The sequence below is a fragment of the Halichoerus grypus genome, chromosome 3 (assembly GCF_964656455.1).
Source record: "Halichoerus grypus chromosome 3, mHalGry1.hap1.1, whole genome shotgun sequence".
Classification (NCBI taxonomy): domain Eukaryota; kingdom Metazoa; phylum Chordata; class Mammalia; order Carnivora; family Phocidae; genus Halichoerus; species Halichoerus grypus.
In genome coordinates this window covers 204657254-204680094 of record NC_135714.1, presented here as the reverse complement: position 1 = coordinate 204680094, position 22841 = coordinate 204657254, and the positions used below count along the sequence as shown (strand labels likewise).

The window sequence follows — 22841 nt, the reverse complement described above, 5'->3', positions numbered from 1 at the left end:
ATTAAGAGAGAACACTGCATCATGGCTTCTCAATCTAACCACTGTTGACATTCTGGGCAATGTAATTCTTTGTTCAGAGAGGATGTCCCATGCATTGTGGCACACTTGGTAAGCATCCTAGTCTCTGCCCACTCAGTGCCAGAAATATCCCCAATTGTGTTGACGAAAAATATCTGCAGAGATTGCCAAATGTTCTTTGGGGGACAAAATTGTCCCTAGTTGAGAACCATTTACTTAGATGAATTTAATTAGTGCTTTTTTCCAGGTCTTTTCAGTAGTACTATATAGAAGAGGAGAAATTAAATAGGACGAATTAAAGCCATTAAAATGCTATGTAGTATTCTTTCCTTGAGTCAAAATTAATAATCAATTAGTATGTGGTTTACTTAAATGCATTAAAATGCAGGGGAAATACACATGGCATTCTCCCTTAACTAATCTGCTTATATAAAATAATTTAAAAGAATTAGAGTAGGTACAATAGTATTTGAAAATGGTCTCATTTTTGATACACAACACACAGATTTTTCTCACAAAGAATAAGCCTAAGTAAATAAACTTAATTAGGAATAATTTTCTAAACTAAAATATTTTATCTCTAGGAAAACCAACATAATCACTAACGGTATAATAGATTCATGGTCCTTGATTTAACGTATCTTTAACCTGATGATTAGTATTTTGATGAAAAGTATGTGTGTGGCAGATGTAACTTACATTCTTTTATATGACGAATTATATTTTTTCAAATACATAAGTCTGTAATTTCTGACGTTTTCACAAGGAGGCTTCACCCATCATATAAGAACTAGTAACGATGCAAAAAAAAGTAATTAAACACTAATATTTTATCTCTAATTATTCATAAATAAAATGCTAAATATGAGTGCTTTATTTGAAAATTACATGTAGGAGTCTCAAAATTAGATGTCACTAACTAGATTTAGAAAAAAACTTACAGCCACAGACTTTTGGATTTATCTCTTATTACCATTTACACACATGCACACAGGGACACACACACACTCACATGCACACACACGCAACAGTACTCAGAACTAACCCATCTCCTTGCCTCCATCCTTTCTCTGTGATCTGTTCCACTCGAATCAGCCAAATGGATTTTTTAAAAATTTAACGTGAATTTTAAAATTTTCTTCTCGGAACCATTACACTTCTATGACCACTCAGAATCACATCAGGGCTCCGAGTCATCTGGCCCAGCGCCTCCCAGTTCCCGGTGCCCGCCCCATCTGCATGCACCCCTCCCGGGCCCCTCCCTTGCCTCACTCTGTTCTAACCAGGCTGCCCCCCGGGGCAGAGCCCGGCGTTTGTGCTGCAGAGCTTTGGCTCTTCTCACCCTGCCTGAGACAGGGCTCCCCTTCCCGGGCCCACCTTCTCCGACCACTGAAGGTAAACCGGCACCCACTCTGGTCACTCCCTGGCTCCTCATCCTGCTCTGGTTCACTTCTTAGCACTTTGCTAAGCGCAGAGCATCGGCCCGTAGGCTTTATCAGCTTGTCTTTGGACTAGTGTCCCTGTTCCTAGAAGGCAGCCTGAAACTCCGTGAACTCCATTCCCTCTCACTGAGTGATGATCCCAGAACTATAGAAGTTACCATGTGCCAACATCCAGTTATATTTAGTGTGATGGGGCTCCAACAAAATGTATTTCTGGGGCTACGTGTGGCATCCAAGTGGCACCATTTCTAAAACTAGCGATAGAAAGTATGCTCAGTTATAGAAATAGGTGGCTTTTTGAAGTATAAGGTTTAAATAACCGTCCCAAAAAACTGAAAAAGCAAGCCTCTGAGCAGAGAGATTTCAGACAAAAATTAATTGCCAAGAAAGTTTTATCACTGTAGCAATCCATGAGAGGTTTGGTTGGTACGTTTATTTTGCTTTGTTTGTTTACAGCAAGTAGCTAAGCCGCAAGACCAGGAATGTTGGTTTTGTGCTCAGCAGAGCAGTGGGGGAAATTTCAAGAAGAGAGAAAGTCAGGGCAGGCAGAGAAAGCAAATAAATCAAAGCAAAGCATTAAGGAGACTGGGAGCAAGGTTCCTGGCACCTGGAAAAATTATTTCAAGTCCCATAGTTAGCCATCTGATGTAAACTTAGAAACCACCCACACAAAGGAAAATGTACTAAAACAGGTAAGTAACCGTTACGATAAACTAAATTATTCTGGCCAATATTTAAATAATATACTGAGATTAATATAATGTAAGCTCCATGGATATTAATATGAATAAAATACATCAAAATGTTACTTTAATATTAATTTTGCTATACCAGAGGGATTTATTTGGAAGCTGAAAACTGGGGGATCTGCTTTAGTAAATGCTATTTATATTCCCATTGTCTCCTGTCTCTCTTTTTTTCTTTTCTTTCTTTCTTTTTAGTCCATTATTCAGAAAGAAAATGAAGTCAGGTTCTAAAGTGCCAGGTGCATACCTGACCGTAAAAATGAGCATACCACAAATATTTTTTTCAACGAAATAATGAGTATCATTGCTGAGTCACTTCATTAGTTTACAAATTGTGCTCCGAGGACGTCCATGTAAAGGTTGCAAGTAGCAAAACAGAGTCCAGAAAATGGGCTTTGGCTCCCATGACAAATTTCAATCAGAGCAATTATTTCTTTAAATCAATTTCCTATATTGAGAGTTCACAAAATCTTGCATTTGAAAAGAGGCTTCTACAGCTCAAAGGAGTTTGAATGCCATCAACTTAATCCAAGAAGAAGATAAGGTTTTTAATAAAAGATATGTTTGAATCTACTGATTTCTGGAAGTGTGGAAAATAAATCTGACTGTAAGCAGAAATCAGAGGGCACTCTTTCCCCTGAGGAATTTCCAAACTTCCACAAAGTTTCATTCTAAACTCTAAAATTATTATATGCCTTGCTGGGTATAAATGTTGCTAGGAATATATCTTAAGGGCATAATTCAAAATACGGAATAAAACATTATTTAGAGACATACTTTGCCATATTTATCATAAAGAAAAATGGAAACCACCTAAAAGTTTAACAATGGATAAATCATTAGAGTAGGATGTATCCAAACCACAGGACCACGGATGTGTTTACCAAGCATTTGTAAGACTGCTTCAGTAAATTCCGGAGTTACAATATTAAATTTATAAAATGTGGGGTATACTACCAGCTGGGTAGTCTCTTCTCAATTTTAAGATTGAATGGACAATTATCCAGGAAAGAAAAAAAGGAATACACACACAAATGCATGCATAATGTTCAATTTCTAATACTAGGAGATGCTCTCTAACGTACTCTGCCTCAGGCTGTGTAGACACCAGTGCCGATTAGAACCCTGAAGTCAGGAGGTCTGGGTCTGAACTGAGTTCTCCCACTGGCTTTTGTGTGAAAGTTCTTCTCTGTGCCTCAGTTTACGTACCTGTAATGGAGAGGATAATGCTATCTCTCCATTGATACTCATTGATTCACAGTGCTGATGTGAGGGTTAAATGCATTATTAGCTGTAAACTGCTAGCACAATGCTATAAAAATAAAAATAGCTATTACTCTATCCTCCCACTTGGCATACAGCAATCAGTCAATGATGGTTCATTAAATTATTTTTGAGCATTTTCTTGTAAGTTTTAAAAGTTATGCTGCTTTGGGTAAGACTGTACTTCCCAAGTCCACTTGCTGATTATCCCAGGGGGAAGGAGTAGTCCAGAGGGAGAGAGAGTCACAAAGAGCTGAAAGTCCAAAAGCAACTACCTTCCCTGCCTTCTGCTGTTCTAGGGCCTGGAATGGAGGACGGCCCCAAATCTACTTGTAATGTTTTTATAGACAGCACCACTTATGTTATATCTGAGACCATCAGGAGATTATCCTTTTAAATCCTTTATCTTTGTATATGTCTATGCTCACCGGAAGAAGCAACGGTCTCCTCATCACCCCACAACTCCACAACCCCTCAAAGATCTATGCATCTGTCTGTCCTCCTAACACTCCCAAGTTCCTGACCCTTCCACTAGGTCCTGTGAAACTCAAGGTCAACTATCAGTAAGAGTTCCTACATCTCAACCATTCTGAGGCAACCCCTCTTTATGTAATGGAAACCCTGATGTCTTCTGAGATGGTGCATCATGAAGGCCTCCCACATGGTCAGCATTTGCTTCCACAGCCCAAGTACTGCTGGCCCTGGAGCTGGACAACATCGCCACCTATGTACATCTCATTACTCTTTCCAGATCCTTTGTTTTTTTCTCCCTAAATTGCCTCAGCTTTGAGTCTCTGGTCCCCAGAATCCAACACCTTCTTCCTCTAATCATCTACAAAATCCCCAGGGCATCTCCATTATTCTTTGAAGATTTTTATCCCTGGAACACTGTCATTTTCTCCAACTCCATGCTTGGTCTAATTCTTGATTTCCATATCAATGCTAGACAGTCCTCTGAAGACTGGCTTCTCAGTTCACTCACCCCCTCTCCCAACGCCAGCTCCAAACCAGTACTTTGTCCCCAACCTAGTCTTTCATCTTTTCACCATGATACCTGATGATTTTCCAGAGCTGCATTTGAAGTGTCCTGTGATCAGACCCCCATTTTCCCGAACACCTTGACTTCAACGATTCTTTGGCTCCATAGGACCTTAGAGTTCCTTGATCTTGCCACTTCCCACTCTTATTCCTTCATGTCCTCGTGTCTCACCTTGCCATCCTTAGATTTCACGGCCATTATTTAAATCACTCCCTTGCCCTTGCAGTAAGTCCATTGTCAATACCTTAGATTCAAATTTGGGCCAAATCCACATTTATTCACATAGAGTTAAATCTGGCTGGAGAAAAAGCAAAACCAGAAATACTCAGATGGGTCTAACTTTACATCGATGGTCAAATCCACACTGGCCTTTAAAGATGGCATTCTTACTTCATTTCCATCAGGTTTTAGTCTTCCTTTTGAGGGATGGCCATTTCATAGTCCCTTCATCCTTAACCTGCCAACATGCCCTGCCATATTCTTACCCTTATATAGTGATTTTGTTTTCTGTTTCCTAAAAATAAAAAAAAATCTAAAGAAATTTTATAATCTATGAATACCCTATTTGATCCCTTCTTTGTACTTCTGCTCATAAAATATCCTGTATACACCAGAAAGATTCCTACCTAGGGTTAACACCTGTTTGTGTTCTTGCTTTCATCCCTGATCAAGTTCCTAAGCCCAGGCTTCACCACTTTCTCCTCTCTCAAAATGATCATTTTCCTTTTTTTTTTTTTAATTGGAGAATTGTCCTCAGCATACAAACATGTTATAATTTACCCCAATTTTTTTAAAGTAACTACACCTCGAGTTCACATCTACCTCCAGATTGCACATGCACCTCTAGTACTAATTTGAAAAACAAACAAACAAAAAAATCCCTTTCCCAGGAACACATTAAAAAAAAAAAAAAGTCTATTATTGCAATCTTTAATTTGTTCCCATCCTCTCTTGAACCCACTTGAGTCATGATTTTGTCTTTCCTGGCCCACTGCAGCGGTTCTTCTCAAGGAGCAACATCAATAAATCCTGCAGTCAGTTCTCATGTCACATAAGCCCTCAACAACACTGGACAGTTATCCATTTCCTCTTCCTTGAAATATGTGTGTTTTTTTTTTTTTTCACTAGGTTTTTAAAACTATTTTTTTAAACTTTGAAATAATTGCAAATTCACAGAAGTTTGCAAAAACAGTAGAGTGATCCCTTCTCCCATTTTGTACCGTTGATTACATCTTACGTATCTGCTACAATAAAAATGGCACTGGTGCAATGTGTACACACATTTATTCACTAGGAGTTTTAGGAACTACTCTTCTCAGGCTTGCTCTGACCTTATCGGCCGTTTATAGTCAGCCCTACCTTATTTCCTGTCACCCTCCAATCCTTAGCACGATGCCCAAGGTTCCATCGTTAAACCTTGTTCCTCCCTGCCTATATTCATTCCCTTATTGGTCTCATCTAGGCTCAGCTGCATGGATTTAAATTCCATCTGTATGCTGACAGTTCTCAAATTTGTGGTTCGATTCCAGATCTCTCTCCTGAATTCAGTGTTATGTATCCAACTGCCTACATGATGCATCCATATGGATGTCTAAACAGCACTCCAGACTTACCCCCAAGTCATACTCCTGATCCTTCCCTTTCCAAATCTGAACTTTCAGTGTCTTCTCCATTTCAATAGATAGCAACTCCACTCTCCCACTGGCTCAGTAAAAATGCCTTGGCATCATCCATGACTCTTTTCTTTCTTTCACATCCCATGAGTACAGTGTCATAGAACCCTACTGGCCCTTTCTTCAAACTGTTCTCAATCCAACTGCATCTCGCAGCATGCCCTGCCACTATCACCTCTCAAAATAACATCTTCTCTCACTTTGAATATTGTGATGGCTTCCTAACAAGTTCTCTGATTTTGTCCTTCCCACCATAGATTCTCTTCTCAAAAGAGCAGCCAAGTAATCCTCTCAAATTCTAAATGAGATGATGTAACTTCTCCAAAATTTCTAATGCCTTTTCATATTGTTCACAATAGAAGCTAGTGTCCATGTTATGGACCATAGGACCCTCCAGGACGTTTCTCCTCCTGCCTTTTCTTTGACCTCCTTTCCTACCAGGCACACCATTGTCCAGTCTGTTCCAGCCATACTGGATGCTATGATATCCCTCTTTCTCTCGCTGTATGTGCTAGTCTCAGGACCAAAGCCCTAGCTATTTCTTTGATCTGGACCACTCTTGATATTCCCTTAGGGTTTACTCTCTCACCTCCATGAGGGGTCCAAGTGATTTTGGTTTTGCCAAAGACAGAGGTTTCCCAGGATATAGGACTTTAGGTGCTAAAACTGGGACAACCCTGGGCAAACCAAGCAGCTGATTACTACAGTTCTTGGTCAAATGTCACTTAGTGAGAACATCTTTGAACAGTTATTACTATTAGATATGTGATGTATTTGTTTTTACTCATCTCCTTATGTATCTATGTTATCTATCCCCAAGGAAAAATATTATTTCCATGACAGCTGGGGTTTTTCTTGTTTTGTTCATTTTGTAGCCACAGCTTTATGTAGTACATAAACTACAGCTTGTGGGCCACATTTGTATCCCTGTTTTTATAAATAAAGCTTTATTGGAACACAGCCATGCCTATTTGTTTAGGTAATATCTATGGAAACGTTTCTATATAATGATTGACTACAATAGCTGATATGGAGACGATAGGGCTTGAAAGACATAAAATATTTACTATCTGGCCCTTGATAGGAAAAGTTTACTGACCTGATAAGTGTATCTGAAAATTTGTAGGTCCTTTATAACCAAGTGTTTCATTAAAGAATGAATGAACACAAATAATAAATAGGCATGTTCTATTGGAAATCAAAAGACAATTAAGGCAACTTTGGGGCATCATTTTGATGCTACTAAATTCTCAGCAAATTAAAAGTAAATACTAACATCGAAACTGAGAGTAATCGTGGGGAAACTCCTTGTAGCGTGGAAATTTGTTCAGCAAGTGTGCAATGCATAAACATCATTCCTAGAATTCTATCCTTAGGAAAGCATTAAACAGAACAAAAGAAATGCTATATGTACAGAGACACTAATTATAGCATTATGTGCTACAGTAAACATTGGAAACACTCATTATGTTCAATTACGGGGAGAGAAATAACTATTAATTTGTATAATTTTGAGGATATTGAGAATAAAATGCTATCAATTGAAACTGAAAAGTTTATGATATAACCCTAATGTTGAAAAAGAAAAACAATAAATGTAATATGCTCTGTGACTTTAAACTCTGAGAGATTTTCAGAGCTTGAGTTAGTCTCCTTTGGTCCCTGTTCTCCCTCCATCTTAGCTCTTCAATGATAATCTTTGCAATAATAATAACAATTATTGGTATTGAGCACTTTGAGCATCTTATGTAATCCTTACCAGTCCTGTGAGATTAAAAGTATTAGTCTAATTTAACAGATTCAGAACCAGGAGTTTTACAAGCAAAGAGCTTGTCCAAGATGTCCCAGCTAATACATGACAAAGCGGGATCTTGAGTGATCAAGTCTTTCCTATTAAGCAAGTCCATTACTACCTATCACAATGAATGCGAATATATTTATATTTGCACTAGTCATATTCAGTTCTACAACTGAATGTGTTACCTGGAATAAAATCACAGAAAAATACTACAAATTAATCCACAAAATTGAAAAATAATTGGTTTACAGGCACTTGTGATTATGCTTTAAAGTTGTTACAAGATTGTATTTAATGAGATAATGTAAAAAAAAAAAAGGCACTTAGCAGAAAGCCCAATGAAGACTGAAATGCAAAACATGTAAACCAAATTTACAATAATATAATGTTGACATATATTTTCAATACCTCTTTTTTCCCCCTATTTGGTAAGACTTACATTAGAGTGGTTTATTGAACAGTGTGCAAGAAAAGTACTTAAAACAAAATTGTCTAAAGCCATTCAAACTTAATCTAGAGCCAGGTTTCTTATATGAAGATTGTCCCACTCAATCTTACTTCATAATGCGTGGTCCTGACATGACAGATCATTTAGGATTCATTTTATGTTATTTCTGTAACATAACTGATAAAAACACAGCTGTGTTTTAAATATCACAGAATTTATAGGCTCCCATAAAAAGCATGACTTATCTCTCTCCTCCTCCCCTCCAGCTACATCTTCCCCAGCCTCTCTCTCCCCCCATCATCACTAGCAGTGGAATATCTGCAATTAAAAAATCTCGAGTGACATTTCATAAAGCACTGGCAAGTGACATATTGTCATTTCCAGTCACGTTATGTAAGGGTTATCAATTAAAGAAATTTGCAGATTGTGACAGCTCCACGCGAACCACAAGCATGCATTATTGAGCCTGTTTTATTAAAGGTATTCCTCAAACCACTCTTGGTTCTTTAAAAATCATGGTATCTTGGCTTGCTAATGATCATTCATCCTTCTAAGGAAAATGCAACTGCCCCAAAATGCATAAAATCAGTCAACTCTTAAAAAAAAGAGGCATAACAACTGTCACATCCTGTATTCTTTAAAGTCATCACATAATACTGACAATGTGTTTTGACACATTTAGGTGAATATTTATCTTAAATGCATGTGTTTAGACAGAAACAAGGTTAGAGCTTTATGGAAGCTTAGCTTCCAATAATGATCCATTTGCTATTATTTTTGATGGTTTACAGATCATGCTTCTCAACAAAACAAAAGCTAACAACCTCCCCTTCAAGTTCCCCAAAGAAGGAGGCAGCAGTCTGCAGTAAACGTAAAAAGCACAAAGTGAGAACTGGCTATAGCACCAACTGTCTTTGTATCCTTGGGTAAGATTACTTGCATGTCAGGGAATTCAATTCCTCATCACAAACTATAAATATTAACCTCAAAATTTTGAATGATATAAAATAGTGTGTGTAAAGTTTATAATACGACACCTGCCATGGAGATTTGATCTAAATAAAATATTTAGCCATGCTCTCTCTACTTCTCCATGACTTTCCTTCTTGGGTATCTCAGAGTTACCTTAAAATACTCCATTGGTTGGAAACAGAAAATAAAGAAGGAATAATTATTGGCCAACTACCTCTCAAATATTTTTGTATATTGCCTCAACTGCCTCCCAAGATGACTCTGCTTGGAACCAGACCACCTCCTCCTTGCCACCATACCGAACCCACTACCTGGCACCATCTGCCAAGTCTTGCCTTTCTGCTCAAGGGTGGGGGATTCCTGGGAGGACAGTTGAGGGATGGGGTTTAGTGAAGAATCTAAAGCTGCAAGGAAGAAAGAAGAAAAGAGGTTTGCACCAACTTAATCCAAAGAAAGCCCTTCTCCAGAGCAGGAAGGCCATTTGACTGAGAAAACAGAGCATTATCTGCTTTGTTCTCTCCAAGGTTGATTTACTCTACAAAGACATAGCTCTCGCAAATCATATTTAGCCTTTAAAATAAAATATGAGAAAGGCCTTATGGCTAAACTGCTCTCTACGGGCTTAAGGTTCTCTTGAGCTAAGCTTGCACAAAGTTTTTCATTTGCAACCCATGGTTAGTCACTTCCAGGAGGCAGTCTGGTGACTGGCTTAAACCATTGGCACCTCCACAGAGGATACTGAGCCCAGCATCACTTTCCCCTCCTGGCATCTGACTGCCTTTGTTTTTCTCCTTTCTGGGCACACAACCTCTGAATGGCCTGTGGGGCTGGGAGACATCTTCCTGTGCTGCGTGTAGAAGCAGGTGGAGAAAGAGGAGGACACTGAACACCCCCCCCTCCCCACTTTCATCTCTCTAGGGGAAACCGAGTCACCAGCTGATCCTAATAGCACATCTCCACACAAGCCATATTCCCCCTGCCCCTTCCCAGGTTTTTCAGGCCAGGCTCAAGCACAGAGTTCTCAAGAAAAGTGAATGTCTAATTCAAACTCAAATGTTTATTTCCAATCTAAAACTTAGATTATTTTAAAGACTTTTATTTCTCTTGTAAATTAGAAGGGAATGGGCAGGGCAGTGCAGGGACAAATGACATGAAATGCCCAGGTTCGGATTCTGCCTCTTCCACCTGCTACTAGGTGACCTCAGAAAGGTTACTTCACGCCTTGGTGCCCGAGACTCTGTTAGAAACAGGGCCAATGGAAACATGGAACTTGAATGGTTATTTTGAAAATTAAATATAAGAATATATGTAAGGCACGTAAACAGGGCTTGCTCTCTGGTCATTGCTAGACGTTTCACTATTAGTATTACAAATTTTTCTTAAAACTTGACAATTTAAGGGGCGCCTGGGTGGCTCAGTCATTAAGAGTCTGCTTTCGTTCAGGTCATGATCCCAGGGTCCTGGGATCAAGCCCCGCATCGGGCTCCCTGCTCTGCGGGAAGCCTGCTTCTCCCTCTCCCACTCCCCCTGCTTGTGTTCCCTCTCTCACTGTCTCTCTCTGTCAAAAAATAAAATCTTTAAAAAAAAAAAACAAACTTAGAAATTTCAGTTTGGTCACTTAAATTGTCATCATTTGATAACAAATGTTACTGCACTTGCTACCTATTCAGATGCTTTGAGTTTGATCGATGATTCCCTTAAGAAAAAAGGACTCTAGAAAGAATCTACATCTGAAATATTGCTAAGTCTATATTTTCTACACTGTCATGCCATGTATATGCATTTGTGTATCCAAGTACATGTTGTCTATTTAATTTCTGTCTTACCAATGCATTTCAACAGTGACCCGTAAAATAGAATGACCTGTTCCTACATGGACTAACCCTTCAGGAGGCACTCCATCTCCCCTCCGTCTGAGTCTCCCCCTTCATTCAATTTCTCTCCTTAAATCAGCCTGCCAGTTTTTATTTTTTCCATCCCAAAGAGTATCAATGATGCATAAAAATCTTCTAAGAGCTACAAGCCTTGAGATCCTGTAGGTTACATGAATTTATTTTCAGATTATTTGCCACTGGGCTTCATTCACGTAGTTCCAAAATCTGACGCTGCTTTTAAGACTGGAAGGCAGATGGGATAGGAGCAGTAATTATAATAGTTAAAATTTATAGAATTTCACTATGTCAGTTTCTTGGCTAAGCACTTTACCTGGATCATCTCACTTAATCTTTATGAGAGATGTATGAAATAGGTACTATTATACAGAGAAGGAAATTTGGACCAGAGAGAGAAAATAAAAGATACAGCACACGATTGGCGAGCGAGATCCGTTCCCAGGTGGCACCGCAGTGCCTGTGTGATGCTCCGTCGGCTCTGTTCGTTCACCTTCTTTATGTGCTGGACTTTGCAAGGTGCTTAGCATATGCTATTTCCCGTAATCCTCATACTAATACTGAGAATAGCATCTTTTCAAAATATTTGCTTTTTGTCTTCATAATACTGGGTAGAGATTGGGTATGTGGCCTCTGGTGCTAAACTGCTGGGTCCCGACGTCACCTGTGTGGCTTTCTGGCTGGTGAACATCTTACCTTAGTATAGGTAACCGTGTACAGCTGGGGAAGCGAGGCTCCTAAATTAAATTGAGCTCTTCCCCTCCCCAGAATGAGACTTATTTTTATTCGCTCATACTTTTTTTTTAAGATTTTATTTGAGATAAAGAGAGAGAGAGTGAATGGGGGGAGGAGCAGAGGGGGATGGAGAAGGAGACTCCCCACTGAGCATGGAACTGGACATGGGGCTCAATCCCGGGACCCTGGGATCATGACCTGAGCCGAAGGCAGACGCTTAGCCCCTGAGCCACCCAGGCATCCCCTCGTTCATATTTTTTGAGTCCTACATGCACAAAGCTGTTTCCAATTCTTTGCTTACTCCACCAGCTAATCTGCACCTTCTTCAAAGTTATCCATAATCTTCATTCAATAGACCCCAATGTCATTTGTTCCAAAAGTAAGACAGCATCTGAAATGAGGTTCCTTTTGAGAAACGTTTTTGGATTAATCAAGAGCTAGCTCACTCTTATCTCTTGCCTAAACTAATTTTAAAAATAGACTCTACTTTCCGATACTATTCAGCTCAAATCTGCTTCAGCAATTGCTGAGAAGTTAAAGGGAAGAATTCCAATGAGACTATGACACAGATTTGTATACTTCAGACCCATTTTCTTATCAGTCCTTATCATGAACCTACATCTATATATTGAATCTACATAAGTGAAAATGAAACCCACTCAGCACCAGAACTCCACATGCATTAACAATTGGTGGGGAAGGAACAAAGAATACTAAAATTCCTCTGCCTGTGAAAGAAATCGGAGCCATTTGAAATTACAGCTGCCAGCATATGTGGCAAATGAGAATTTGAAACATGGCTTTCAAATTGAGGTATGTTGTAACTCTAAAATACAAACCAGGTTTTCAAGAAGAGTGTGGAAAAAACACAAACTCCTTCATTAATCGTTTATACTGATTATGTGTTGAAATGGTCATCTTTGGACTATGTTCCATTAAGAAAAAGTATTAAAATTAATTTCACCTGTTTCTTTTGACTTCATCAATGTAATTATTAGGAAATTTTAATTACATGGTCACCTCGTACTTGCATCATATTTCAAGTGGAAAACACTGTTCTAAACACTGAGGAATTAGCTTTTATTAGGCATGTGGCAGCTGAACATCCCCTTAATCCCTGACCAGCTGATGACAGTCACAGCCCCCACCAGCTACATCACACACAGAGGATGCTCTGGGCTACAACCTAGCTCATCTTGAACAAGTGCATCTGTGGCTTTTTCCCACACCATGTGTCTTATCCTTCTACCCAAGAAGATTACAAATATAGTATCTTCCCTCAAAAAAATCTCTCACTTGTGTTTGCTTTCTTAAAAACCTCTCCATTTTCTCTTGACATATGCCTGAAAAACATTACATTTTTAGCTTGAGCCAATCTCCTCAGTTACAAACTTCAAAATCCACTTGCCTACATGTGTGGTGTGTGCGCCTGTGTGTGTCGGGGGGCGGGGGGAGACTATACTTCAGCAGAAGCCAATAATACACTTAAAATAATGAAACGATGCTTTAACAATTCTGGGAAGAAATGTTTTCCATGTATAATTTTATACTCAGCTATAGTATCCATCAATGTGGATGCAAACAAGGACATTTGCAGGCATGCTAAGGCTTAAAGGATTTTCCTCTGAAGCAACAGTTCTTAAGGAGCTATTTGAGGTGAAACAAAGAGAAAGGAAGACATTGGATTTAGGGAAGAGTGGGCAGATTGAGTGGGGTGGTGAAGGAACAGCCTGGGAAGCCGGTGCAGAACCCTCTGAGGGACAGTTCAGGGAGCTGGGGGTAGGGGGTTTGGGTTTGGGTAGGGCAATGGAAGTATAATATCCTGGGAGAAGTGGCAACTAGAGACCTCAGGAAGGACAGAAAGCAATTGTCTGTGAAACATGAAGCAATCTAGTTTAACAGAAAGTCTATGGCCTTCAGGAAGAATAGAGTTTGCTTCTAGTAAAAATTCAAACGTGTATAAAGTAGAAGACATCCGGATTATTGTGACAACACATTAAGTTTTACTAATGTGCAAGTGAAAAATAAAGATAATTCAAAATGTTAGGGCCAATGGAAGGCAGTCGTGCCATGAACAGGCCAGCTATTTACCAAATCGGTTTCTTCTTCTTCTGACTAAGGGAGATCCAACTCCTCACCTCCCTTCCACTTAAGTGTGAACACAAAGGCTGAGTCTAACCAACACGATGTACATGCAGGGACCCGTTCTACCCACTCCAGGTTTATCCTCACTCTGCCAACTGCAGGGAGACAAGGCTGGCAACTCATTGAAAGCCAGATACGGAAGTTTCCAAATTATCAATCATATCAGAACCAATTGCCAGTCAGAAATATTCATGTGGAGTTTACTATGTGCACACAACATTTGTGTTTGAGCTTGCTAATATTACATTAGCTAAATAAGTTATACAAGATAGCCTTGGTCCAAATGTGAAACAAGAGTAATTATGGCTTTATTATGAATAATTGAGGCTAAGAAAGAATTCATCTGAGCTCTGAGTGCAACAGAGGTTCTGATTTTGGATTATAGAGGAGGCAGTCTAATTACAGGCATAATACTTAGCTCTGCAGTGAAAAATATTTACATAGTTATAATAATATGAATGTTATTTATTGCTTTTCAGCCTTTAGACACATTAAGAAGGACTTAATTGTGATTAAAACATAATATATAAATGTTAACAACTTTGATATTGCAAAAGTTCTATTACAGCTGAGAGAATAAGGCAGGAGGAAAGGGTTAGAAGACACACCAGAAAGAGAGAGGCCACCTAACTATTCTCTGTTAATTCTGTGTCTCCTGTCAGCTTGAGCTGTAACCCTGATAAAGCCTCACCTGGGCCTTTGGTTTTTGGGTCTGGCCTTGTTTCTAACATTTTTTTGGCCCTCAGACATCAATTCCGGGAACAGATTTTGGTGACTATGAAGGGACCCTAAGACCAGACAGGACTCGGTGGGACTGAAGATGCAGGACCTGAACTTGCTGACTTGCTAATGGGGGTGGACAGCCATCCCAAAGCCAGAACTAGGATGCTCCAGGATGCAGGCTGAAGTATTGGCCAGAGGACCACAGCTTCACAAAGCACCAATGAGCAGCCTGTGTTGCCTGCCACTATCAACCAATCAGGATGAAGCCTTTCCAGCCAATCAGGATGAAGCATTTTCCCTGCTTCCCCCTCCATAGCATATTAGACTGTGAACCCCAGTGGGGATTTTCTCAGTATAAGCAGGGCCTCTGCTCTGTTTGGAGAGACAGCAACACTACTCGCTGGCCGTGCTAGGTCTCCCTTCAGCTTGAGCTCTAGTCCCACTAAAGCCTTTCCTGTGCCTTTGGAGAAAAAAAAAAAAAAAAAAAAAAAAAAAAAATATATATATATATATATATATATATATATATATATATATGCACATATATATGTGTATTTAAATTTTTAAGATAATATACAGAGATCTAAATTAGGAGAAACCAAAAAAAATTTAAAAAGTTAAAAAATTAGGAAAAACAAGATATGGTAGATAGGAGTAACAGATGTTAACACTCATAGCAAGAAGTCAATTAAAAAATAAAACTGATAAAAAAGAACAGTATAAGCAGTTACAATAATAAAAAATAGTTAAATGTTATCAAACTATCTATGGCATAGACTATGGTAGTTTCAATGGGATGTTTCTTTTCATAGTAATCTCTTTGCTATTACTATTTTTTAATTATGTGCATATGCCACTTATATTAAACAAATTTTAATAAAAGTAGGATTCAATCAACTATCTTGTTATATTGTCCAAGTCATAAATTTATAACCTATGTCAGCACAATTTGAAACCTCCTTACTTTTATTAGAAGAATAACTTTAATTCCCCTGCCTACATCTCAAGGTGATTAGAGATACAAACAGGTTCATGAATTTATGGACTTCAGCATATTTGCAAACTGAAATTATATAAACACAATTGTTAGATGACTTTCTATGGGAGTTCATAGAAGCTGTGCATATAATGTTAATATAGACTAATCTGTGAAGTGCAGAATATACAAAAATAAGTTATTTAGGACAGCTTATAATTGATAATGTCCAGATCTATGAGTTCAGGTATCTCAGCTCTGCAATAGCTGTTAAGAATTATTTTATAAAGCACTTTGCAAATACAAAGTGTTCCATCATTGAAAGCACATCAAAGATGATGTTTAGGGAAGAAAGAGCATGTATCTCTGGCTGGAGTAGACTACTGTTTGCTTGGAGCTGGCTTATTTCAAATAGCATATGACTAATGCAACTGTCCTATCATTTATGCAAAGCAAAAACTATTAAGCTATCCTAATCTCTTCCACACCCAGCCATAGCTCAGGTCCCCAAATACCCCTCATACCTACATATTCTCCATGTTGCTATATTCATGGAATAAGGCAGCTGGTGTAAGATCACACTGATACTTAAAAAATGAGGTCTGGAATTGGAGAGTTGCCGGGTCTAAGGAGAGGCAGTAAAGGAGGTACTGACCTATATCATGCTGGGATAACTTGAGGTGAGGACCACTTCTCCCTGGGGTTGCTTTGGATCAGATAATTGTTTCTTATGAAGGAGCATTTTCCAAATGCAGCTGTTTACTTACTTCCTTTCTACCTTCTTGATCATGCCATAAATCTGGAGACAACAGTCTGCTCTTCAGTTTCCATTCAAGAAGAATCCATGCTCTTTCAGATTTTATACTCTGTGGCCCTCCAGTGTCCTGGCGACCAAAGTAATGTGTGATATATCCTGGTGCCTCATGTTATAGTCTTTTTGATTTAATAATACAGTAGGGGAAGCATAAAGCAAATGAAGATGGCACGTAAATTCTGAGCTGAGAGCATCTATTATTGGTTCTATCTACTTCCCTCTTTTCCCCCTTCCCCTCCTCCTCTAAATACCCACCATACCTGCACACACAGAAACAGCAAATCTTTGCAAAGACTGGAAGAGACAATAGGAGCCATAGGCAAAAATGGAATGAAATTAAGGGAGATCTAGATGTTAAGTTGAAAACTCCAGGATAAATAGGAAGATGGAAATAGGATACTTCCAGAAGAAGAAAATCTGAAATCTCATTCTGGAAAGAAGTCAGTTTGATGCAGGTCATTATAGTAATTAGAGGAATCCATTTTAAGCAGAAGAGGCTGGTGCCCCATTTTATTATGCACTAATTTTATTGAATATATGGTTCTCCCATCTTTCTTTAAAGAGTATCACATGATTTTAGAAATGATACACACCTTTAAGTGTCCTTGTTCAGGTTAAATACTGCCACTTGGAGTTAATAGGTAAATTTTTCAACACTAGCCAGAAGTCATTGTAATGGGATATAGTGGTATTACCGTTACTAGTGCTATCCAGAAGAATCCTCCAGTGATGCCTGGAACTAAATAACTAGAATGTAGGGGAAGCAGGAAGTATACTCATTTCATTTTTATAAATAATCTAAGCCCACTTTACTGAAATTCATTTATGTCTCCCCTAGATATGCCACATCTACACATTTATAAGAATTAGGTCATTGATTTTTTTCTTGATAATTCAGTTACCCAATTCAATGACAAAGTATTGCAGCTTTCAAATTTGTTTCATAAAATAATTATATCTAATTTAATGCCCTTTGAATTTGCTACTAGCCCAAGCCCTGGGAAAAGCAAAATGTAAGCATAAATGTAATAATCTGTAATAAAGGAGAAAAAAAATATTCATCCTGACCAAAGTATATTAATACGGCTGTAATTTAATAAATTGGTGATGGAATAAGAATGATTATAGGCCTATTGTTATATTAACTTTGACTTTATAAGGTTTATAATTGTGGAATTAGTAAAGACCCTTCGATTAAGAAGAAAACTCCTTGGGGAAGAAAGAAGTGGTTATGGCTACTGCTAATATTTACATTTTGCATTTTCAAGTTTATAATGACTCCTTATGTGATACTCAACATATTTCTATACCTCTATTAAGTTCCTGAGGGAATCAGGGATAGCAGTAAGGGGAAAGAACTATAGACTAGGCTAAATTTTAATGTAAAGAGGAATTGAGGGTATAGTTACAAAATTTTTATGACTATATACTATCTCCTGGGAGGTCAGAAACTAATTCAAGAAACAATGTTAAGACATTATGTTCAAATATAAAATGGTGACAAAATAAGTGCTATAGGACAGAAGGACTTTTTTTTGAAGCAATCTCAAAGGAGGTTGCAATGTAAGAAATGACAGAAATTTGGACTTACATGTAAACTTGATAAATTAGTAAGATTTATGGCCCTAAGGAAGTTAAAAAGGTAAACTGTGTAACAGGATAAAAACAGCAGAAGTTTGGGATTAAGCATGGAGTGGTACGTTGGGAAGGAATTCTGGTATGTAGGGTTTGCCAATTTCAGTGGTGTAAACACTCCCCCCACAGTGACATCCAGTTCATCATGGGGTATGAGGAATGCAGAGCAGAAGGGATGCTTCAGTCAGTGGCTTTGAGGAAAGCCAGCACCCGTGAGCCCTGACAGAACATTGTGTGTGGGGAGAAACACTTCCAGTCTGTGTCTGGGAACACTGACAGATGACATGCACAATGCAGTCAAGATCCTGGGGCACATCGGTCGCCATGACGAAGACTTGGCACTGCACTCCTGCTGAGTCACTGAAGGGGTCTGGCTGAGGGGGAAAGGTGGCGACAAAGCTGTGTGTGTTGGGAAGGACCATCAGGGAGTAGAATGTAGGATGGACGCTGAGATTCTACACATGGAGCTCTAACCAACTTGAAGTGGGTCTGAGGGAAAAGAAAAAAAATGAGAACTGGAAATGTGGAGTGGGTGGTGGGAATAGAGATAAGCAAACCGAGCATACAGGGAATAAGAAAAGGAAGCTGCAGGAGCTCCAATGTTTATCCAGAGTGGAAGGGAACAATGGTGGGGACAAGGAAGAGAGCATATATTTAGGATATCTCAGTGGCAGTGCCCTTAAATGGAATCAGTTACTTGAGGAGAATCAAAACAAAACAACAACAAAACAAAACAACAACAAAACAAAACAACAACAACAACAACAACAAGGCAAAAGGAACAGAGGTCTGGATTTTGAGTACACTGTTCTTTTGACAAAATGGAAAATAATTAATAGCAGTAAGGAAAAAGAGAGATGGGGGGAGAGAGATAATAGACCTCAGAAACATGCAGAGGAAATAAGCATTTCCAGAGGAAACATAGACACTTGGAATAGAAAATATTCCCAGTAGGATTTTCTCCAGGATGGAGGAATAATTTGAACTATGGGTTCATTTGGGAATAATTTGAACTCTGCATGACCTCCATCAACTACGAGCTAGAACACCTTGGACAAGTCACATTCCTTAACCTCGGATTCCTCAGCTGCAAAAGGAGTCTGCAATCAAATACCTACTTGTGAAAATGAAACCTGAAACAGTTGAAGCGATCAGTATGTCCCAGCTACCAGCAGGGATCACAGTAACAGGAGCCTAGCACTGGTGGTAATAGACTATTGCCAATGTAGTTAGCACCTGGGAGATCTTAGGAGCCTACAGCATTTAACCGAAAACAATTTTAAAGAAGCAAATTATCCATTAAGTAGCATAGACTGAATCAGAAGTACATGGGTGACAAAGCGTGGCTCTGTGAGGTCTCGCGGCCGAGGCTGGGAAGTCGCGGGACTATGAGCACGGATTAGAATTCAGACACGCATGTGAGTCTCAACAGATCATACACTGCCTATCTCTGGGACCTGTTGAAAATACAAATTGTGTTTCTTTATCTGTTAAACGAGTGTCCATGGTTGTTATGAGTATTGATATGATCTGAGTAAAGCGTTCAGCAAGTTTTCTGGCCTCATAGTAAGGCCTTAATAAAGGCTGGCTACACTTTTATTTTTGAAAACCTAAGGTGAGTTTTCCCTCAGGAAAGTCAGAACTTAAGAGTTACAGTTGGCTCTTTCCTAAAGTTATTGGAGCAGTAAAATAATGTTATGGAAAAGGCCTAAAATCACAGGGTGTGTCAGGAAAGTAATTCTAACCTCACCCCAAATCATGCCGTTGAGCACTTGGATATGGTGTATTCTTTCACGATCACCTTATTTCAAAGGACTAAGAGTGCTGAAAGAGTCCTTAAAAGGTATCCTTTAATTATCAAGTCATGTTTGTCATCTATTTATTTATTTGACAGAGACAGACACAGCGAGAGAGGGAACACAAGCAGGGAGAGTGGAAGAGGGAGAAGCAGGCTTCCTGCTGAGCAGGGAGCCCAACATGGGGTTCGATCCCAGGACCCTGGGATCATGACCTGAGCCGAAGGCAGACGCTTAACGACTGAGCCACCCAGGCGCCCCTGTGTTTGTTATTTTTAATGAGAAAAAAGATTAAAAAAAAAAAAGGAGCCATCAAATCAAGGACATAAATGTGCATAGTAAATCCTAGAACGCTAGGAGAGCAAATGATAACATTATGCAGAAGGCCATAGAACTTGAGAAACCGAAGGAAGAAAAATGTGGGTATTTAAGGAGCACATTTAAGTTTGTTATTGGATTTACAGGGTCCAGTCATGGCTCCTTGGACCACATGGAACATGACTTCTAGGAACAGAATAAGCTGACGCGGCAAGACCCAGCAGGATGTGAATTCTTTTCATGTAGTGGAAACTTTTATACCATCAGTAACCAAAGCCATGTATTTACCCTGAGTTCATAACACCATCTGGTCGTCTGGTACTCACCCCTGCAAAACGGAGCTGGGAAGTCCCACGAAGCACCATTCCCAGGGCTGACGATGCAGGTCAGAATTGCATGGCCTTCCAAGATATAGCCAGAGAGACAGCTATACCTGATCTTGTCCCCGATATTGAACCTTGTTCCGTGGAGAACTCCTTTCAGTATTTCCCCGGGATTACCACATGTGTGGCTAGGTAAAACTATTGAAAGAAAAAAAAAAAAAAAGGAAAAGTTAAAGATAGTTCTATTGAGATAAACTTCTATCACAAAACACACACTGCATTTGAATTATTCAGATTAGCAAACCTAGCACAAACACATTTTCATTTTGCCTGAAAAAATAGAGAAAATGTATTCGTGTTTTAGAATATCTACCATTTAACCATGTTTAAAGATCCTTTTAAAAGTATAAATAAATGCAGCTTGAGAAGAGGAAAAATACAGTTTTGCTCAGACTCTGTGTTCTCGGTGATATCTAGATTATTTTTCTAATTATGAGATTCTACAGTGTCCCAGAGTTAGCAGCCAGGGAACACAGTAGGACTATGGGCATTTGAAAAAGTGGGATCAGAAATATAGCAGGAATGAATATTCATGTCATGCTGACCCTTATTCCTTTAGGACCAACACTGTCAAACACACATCGCTAATCAATGTTTAATCAATGTTTGTTGGACAAACAACTGAATTAAGGAATAAATGGAAGATCTCATTCATTAATCTATCAGACTTAAAAAAAACACACCACTATTATATTCCAAATTTGTTGTTTTTCTTCACGCATTTATAGTGTCTGGTTCACAAGGAAGTTTTACCTATTAGTTTTGACAAAGCAAGTCAGTAAGAAAGCCTTGATTCTGTTCTGAACCTGCTCACTTTTTAAAGATTGATTGACTTGACAGAGAGAGAGACAGCAAGAGAGGGAACAAGCAGGGGGAGTGGAAGAGGGAGAAACAGGCTTCCCACTGAGCAGGGAGCCTGATATGGGGCTCAATCCCAGGACCCCGGGATCATGACCAGAGCCAAAAGGCAGACACTTAACGACTGGGCCACCCAGGCACCCCTGGACCTGCTCACTTTTTATGTTGAGAGCATTCTCTGCCTAATTCAACTGCCTTGAAACCTAATCAACAGGATGACATTTCATACTCAGAACATAATTTTGAAATTCGCTGATTCACCATTAGGTTAAATGGATCAAGTTGAAGATTGTTGGTTACTATCTACATTTTTCTGGTTCAAATTTAGCATATGATCAGTAAGTCAGAGTTATCATGACGTAGTGAAATAAACCAAGGAGACTGCCACTTAAAAAATAAATGATTTCAGGAGTGCCTGGGTGGCTCAGTCAGTTAAGCGCCTGCCTTGGGCTCAGGTCATGATCTCAGGGTCCTGGAATCAAGCCCCAGGTCTGGCTTCCTGCTCAGTGGGGAGTCTGCTTCTCTCTCTCCCTCTATCCCTACCTCTGCCTGTGCACTCTCTCACTCACTCTCTCTCTCTCAAATAGTTTAAAAAATGATTTTCAAAAAAGCATTTCCAATAAACAAAGTATTTTATACCTGTATCTTTTTTTTTTCTTTTTAACATGGACCTGGGAGTGAATTTTGATATATATGTATAAAGGAATGTGAAATATTGTTTTCTTTGTTTGTAAACTAAGAAATAAAACTTTCCCAATGAATGGGAAGGGAATTTCAGTGATTTCTAAAGTGATTTTTATTACAAAATTACTTCAATAGGGATAAACTAAGCTATGTAGAAACACTTAGAAAACAAATATTACAACTTAGATATGTTATATTGACATGTTTATGAAATCACTGCTTACATAGTCAAAGTGTGCTCAGTTCTAGATTAAAAAAAAAAAAAAGGTCATGAAATCAGTCTGCAAAAAGCTGTTAGTTTAGACAACACAATAGAAAATAATTCACTATAATCACAATCTTCTTTGTCTTTTATAAAAAAAGAAAGTCTGTATTTAATTCCACATTCACTATCACTAAAGCAATAAATCTGTTTGTTTTTTTTTTTTTTTTTTTTAAAGATTTTATTTATTTATTTGAGAGAGAATGAGAGAGAGCACATGAGAG

The 22841-nt window shown here is 38.8% G+C and overlaps 1 protein-coding gene across 2 annotated transcripts in view; it reads right to left on the bottom strand.

The window, feature by feature from the left end:
- Nucleotides 1-22841, bottom strand: part of CSMD1 (CUB and Sushi multiple domains 1) — a 2059737-nt gene that overhangs the window by 1072257 nt on the left and 964639 nt on the right. For both annotated transcript variants that reach the window (XM_078069893.1, XM_078069894.1), the window contains exon 4: nucleotides 20757-20951. In XM_078069893.1, the coding sequence (XP_077926019.1) occupies nucleotides 20757-20951 (195 nt within the window). The remainder of the gene's footprint in view (nucleotides 1-20756; nucleotides 20952-22841) is intronic.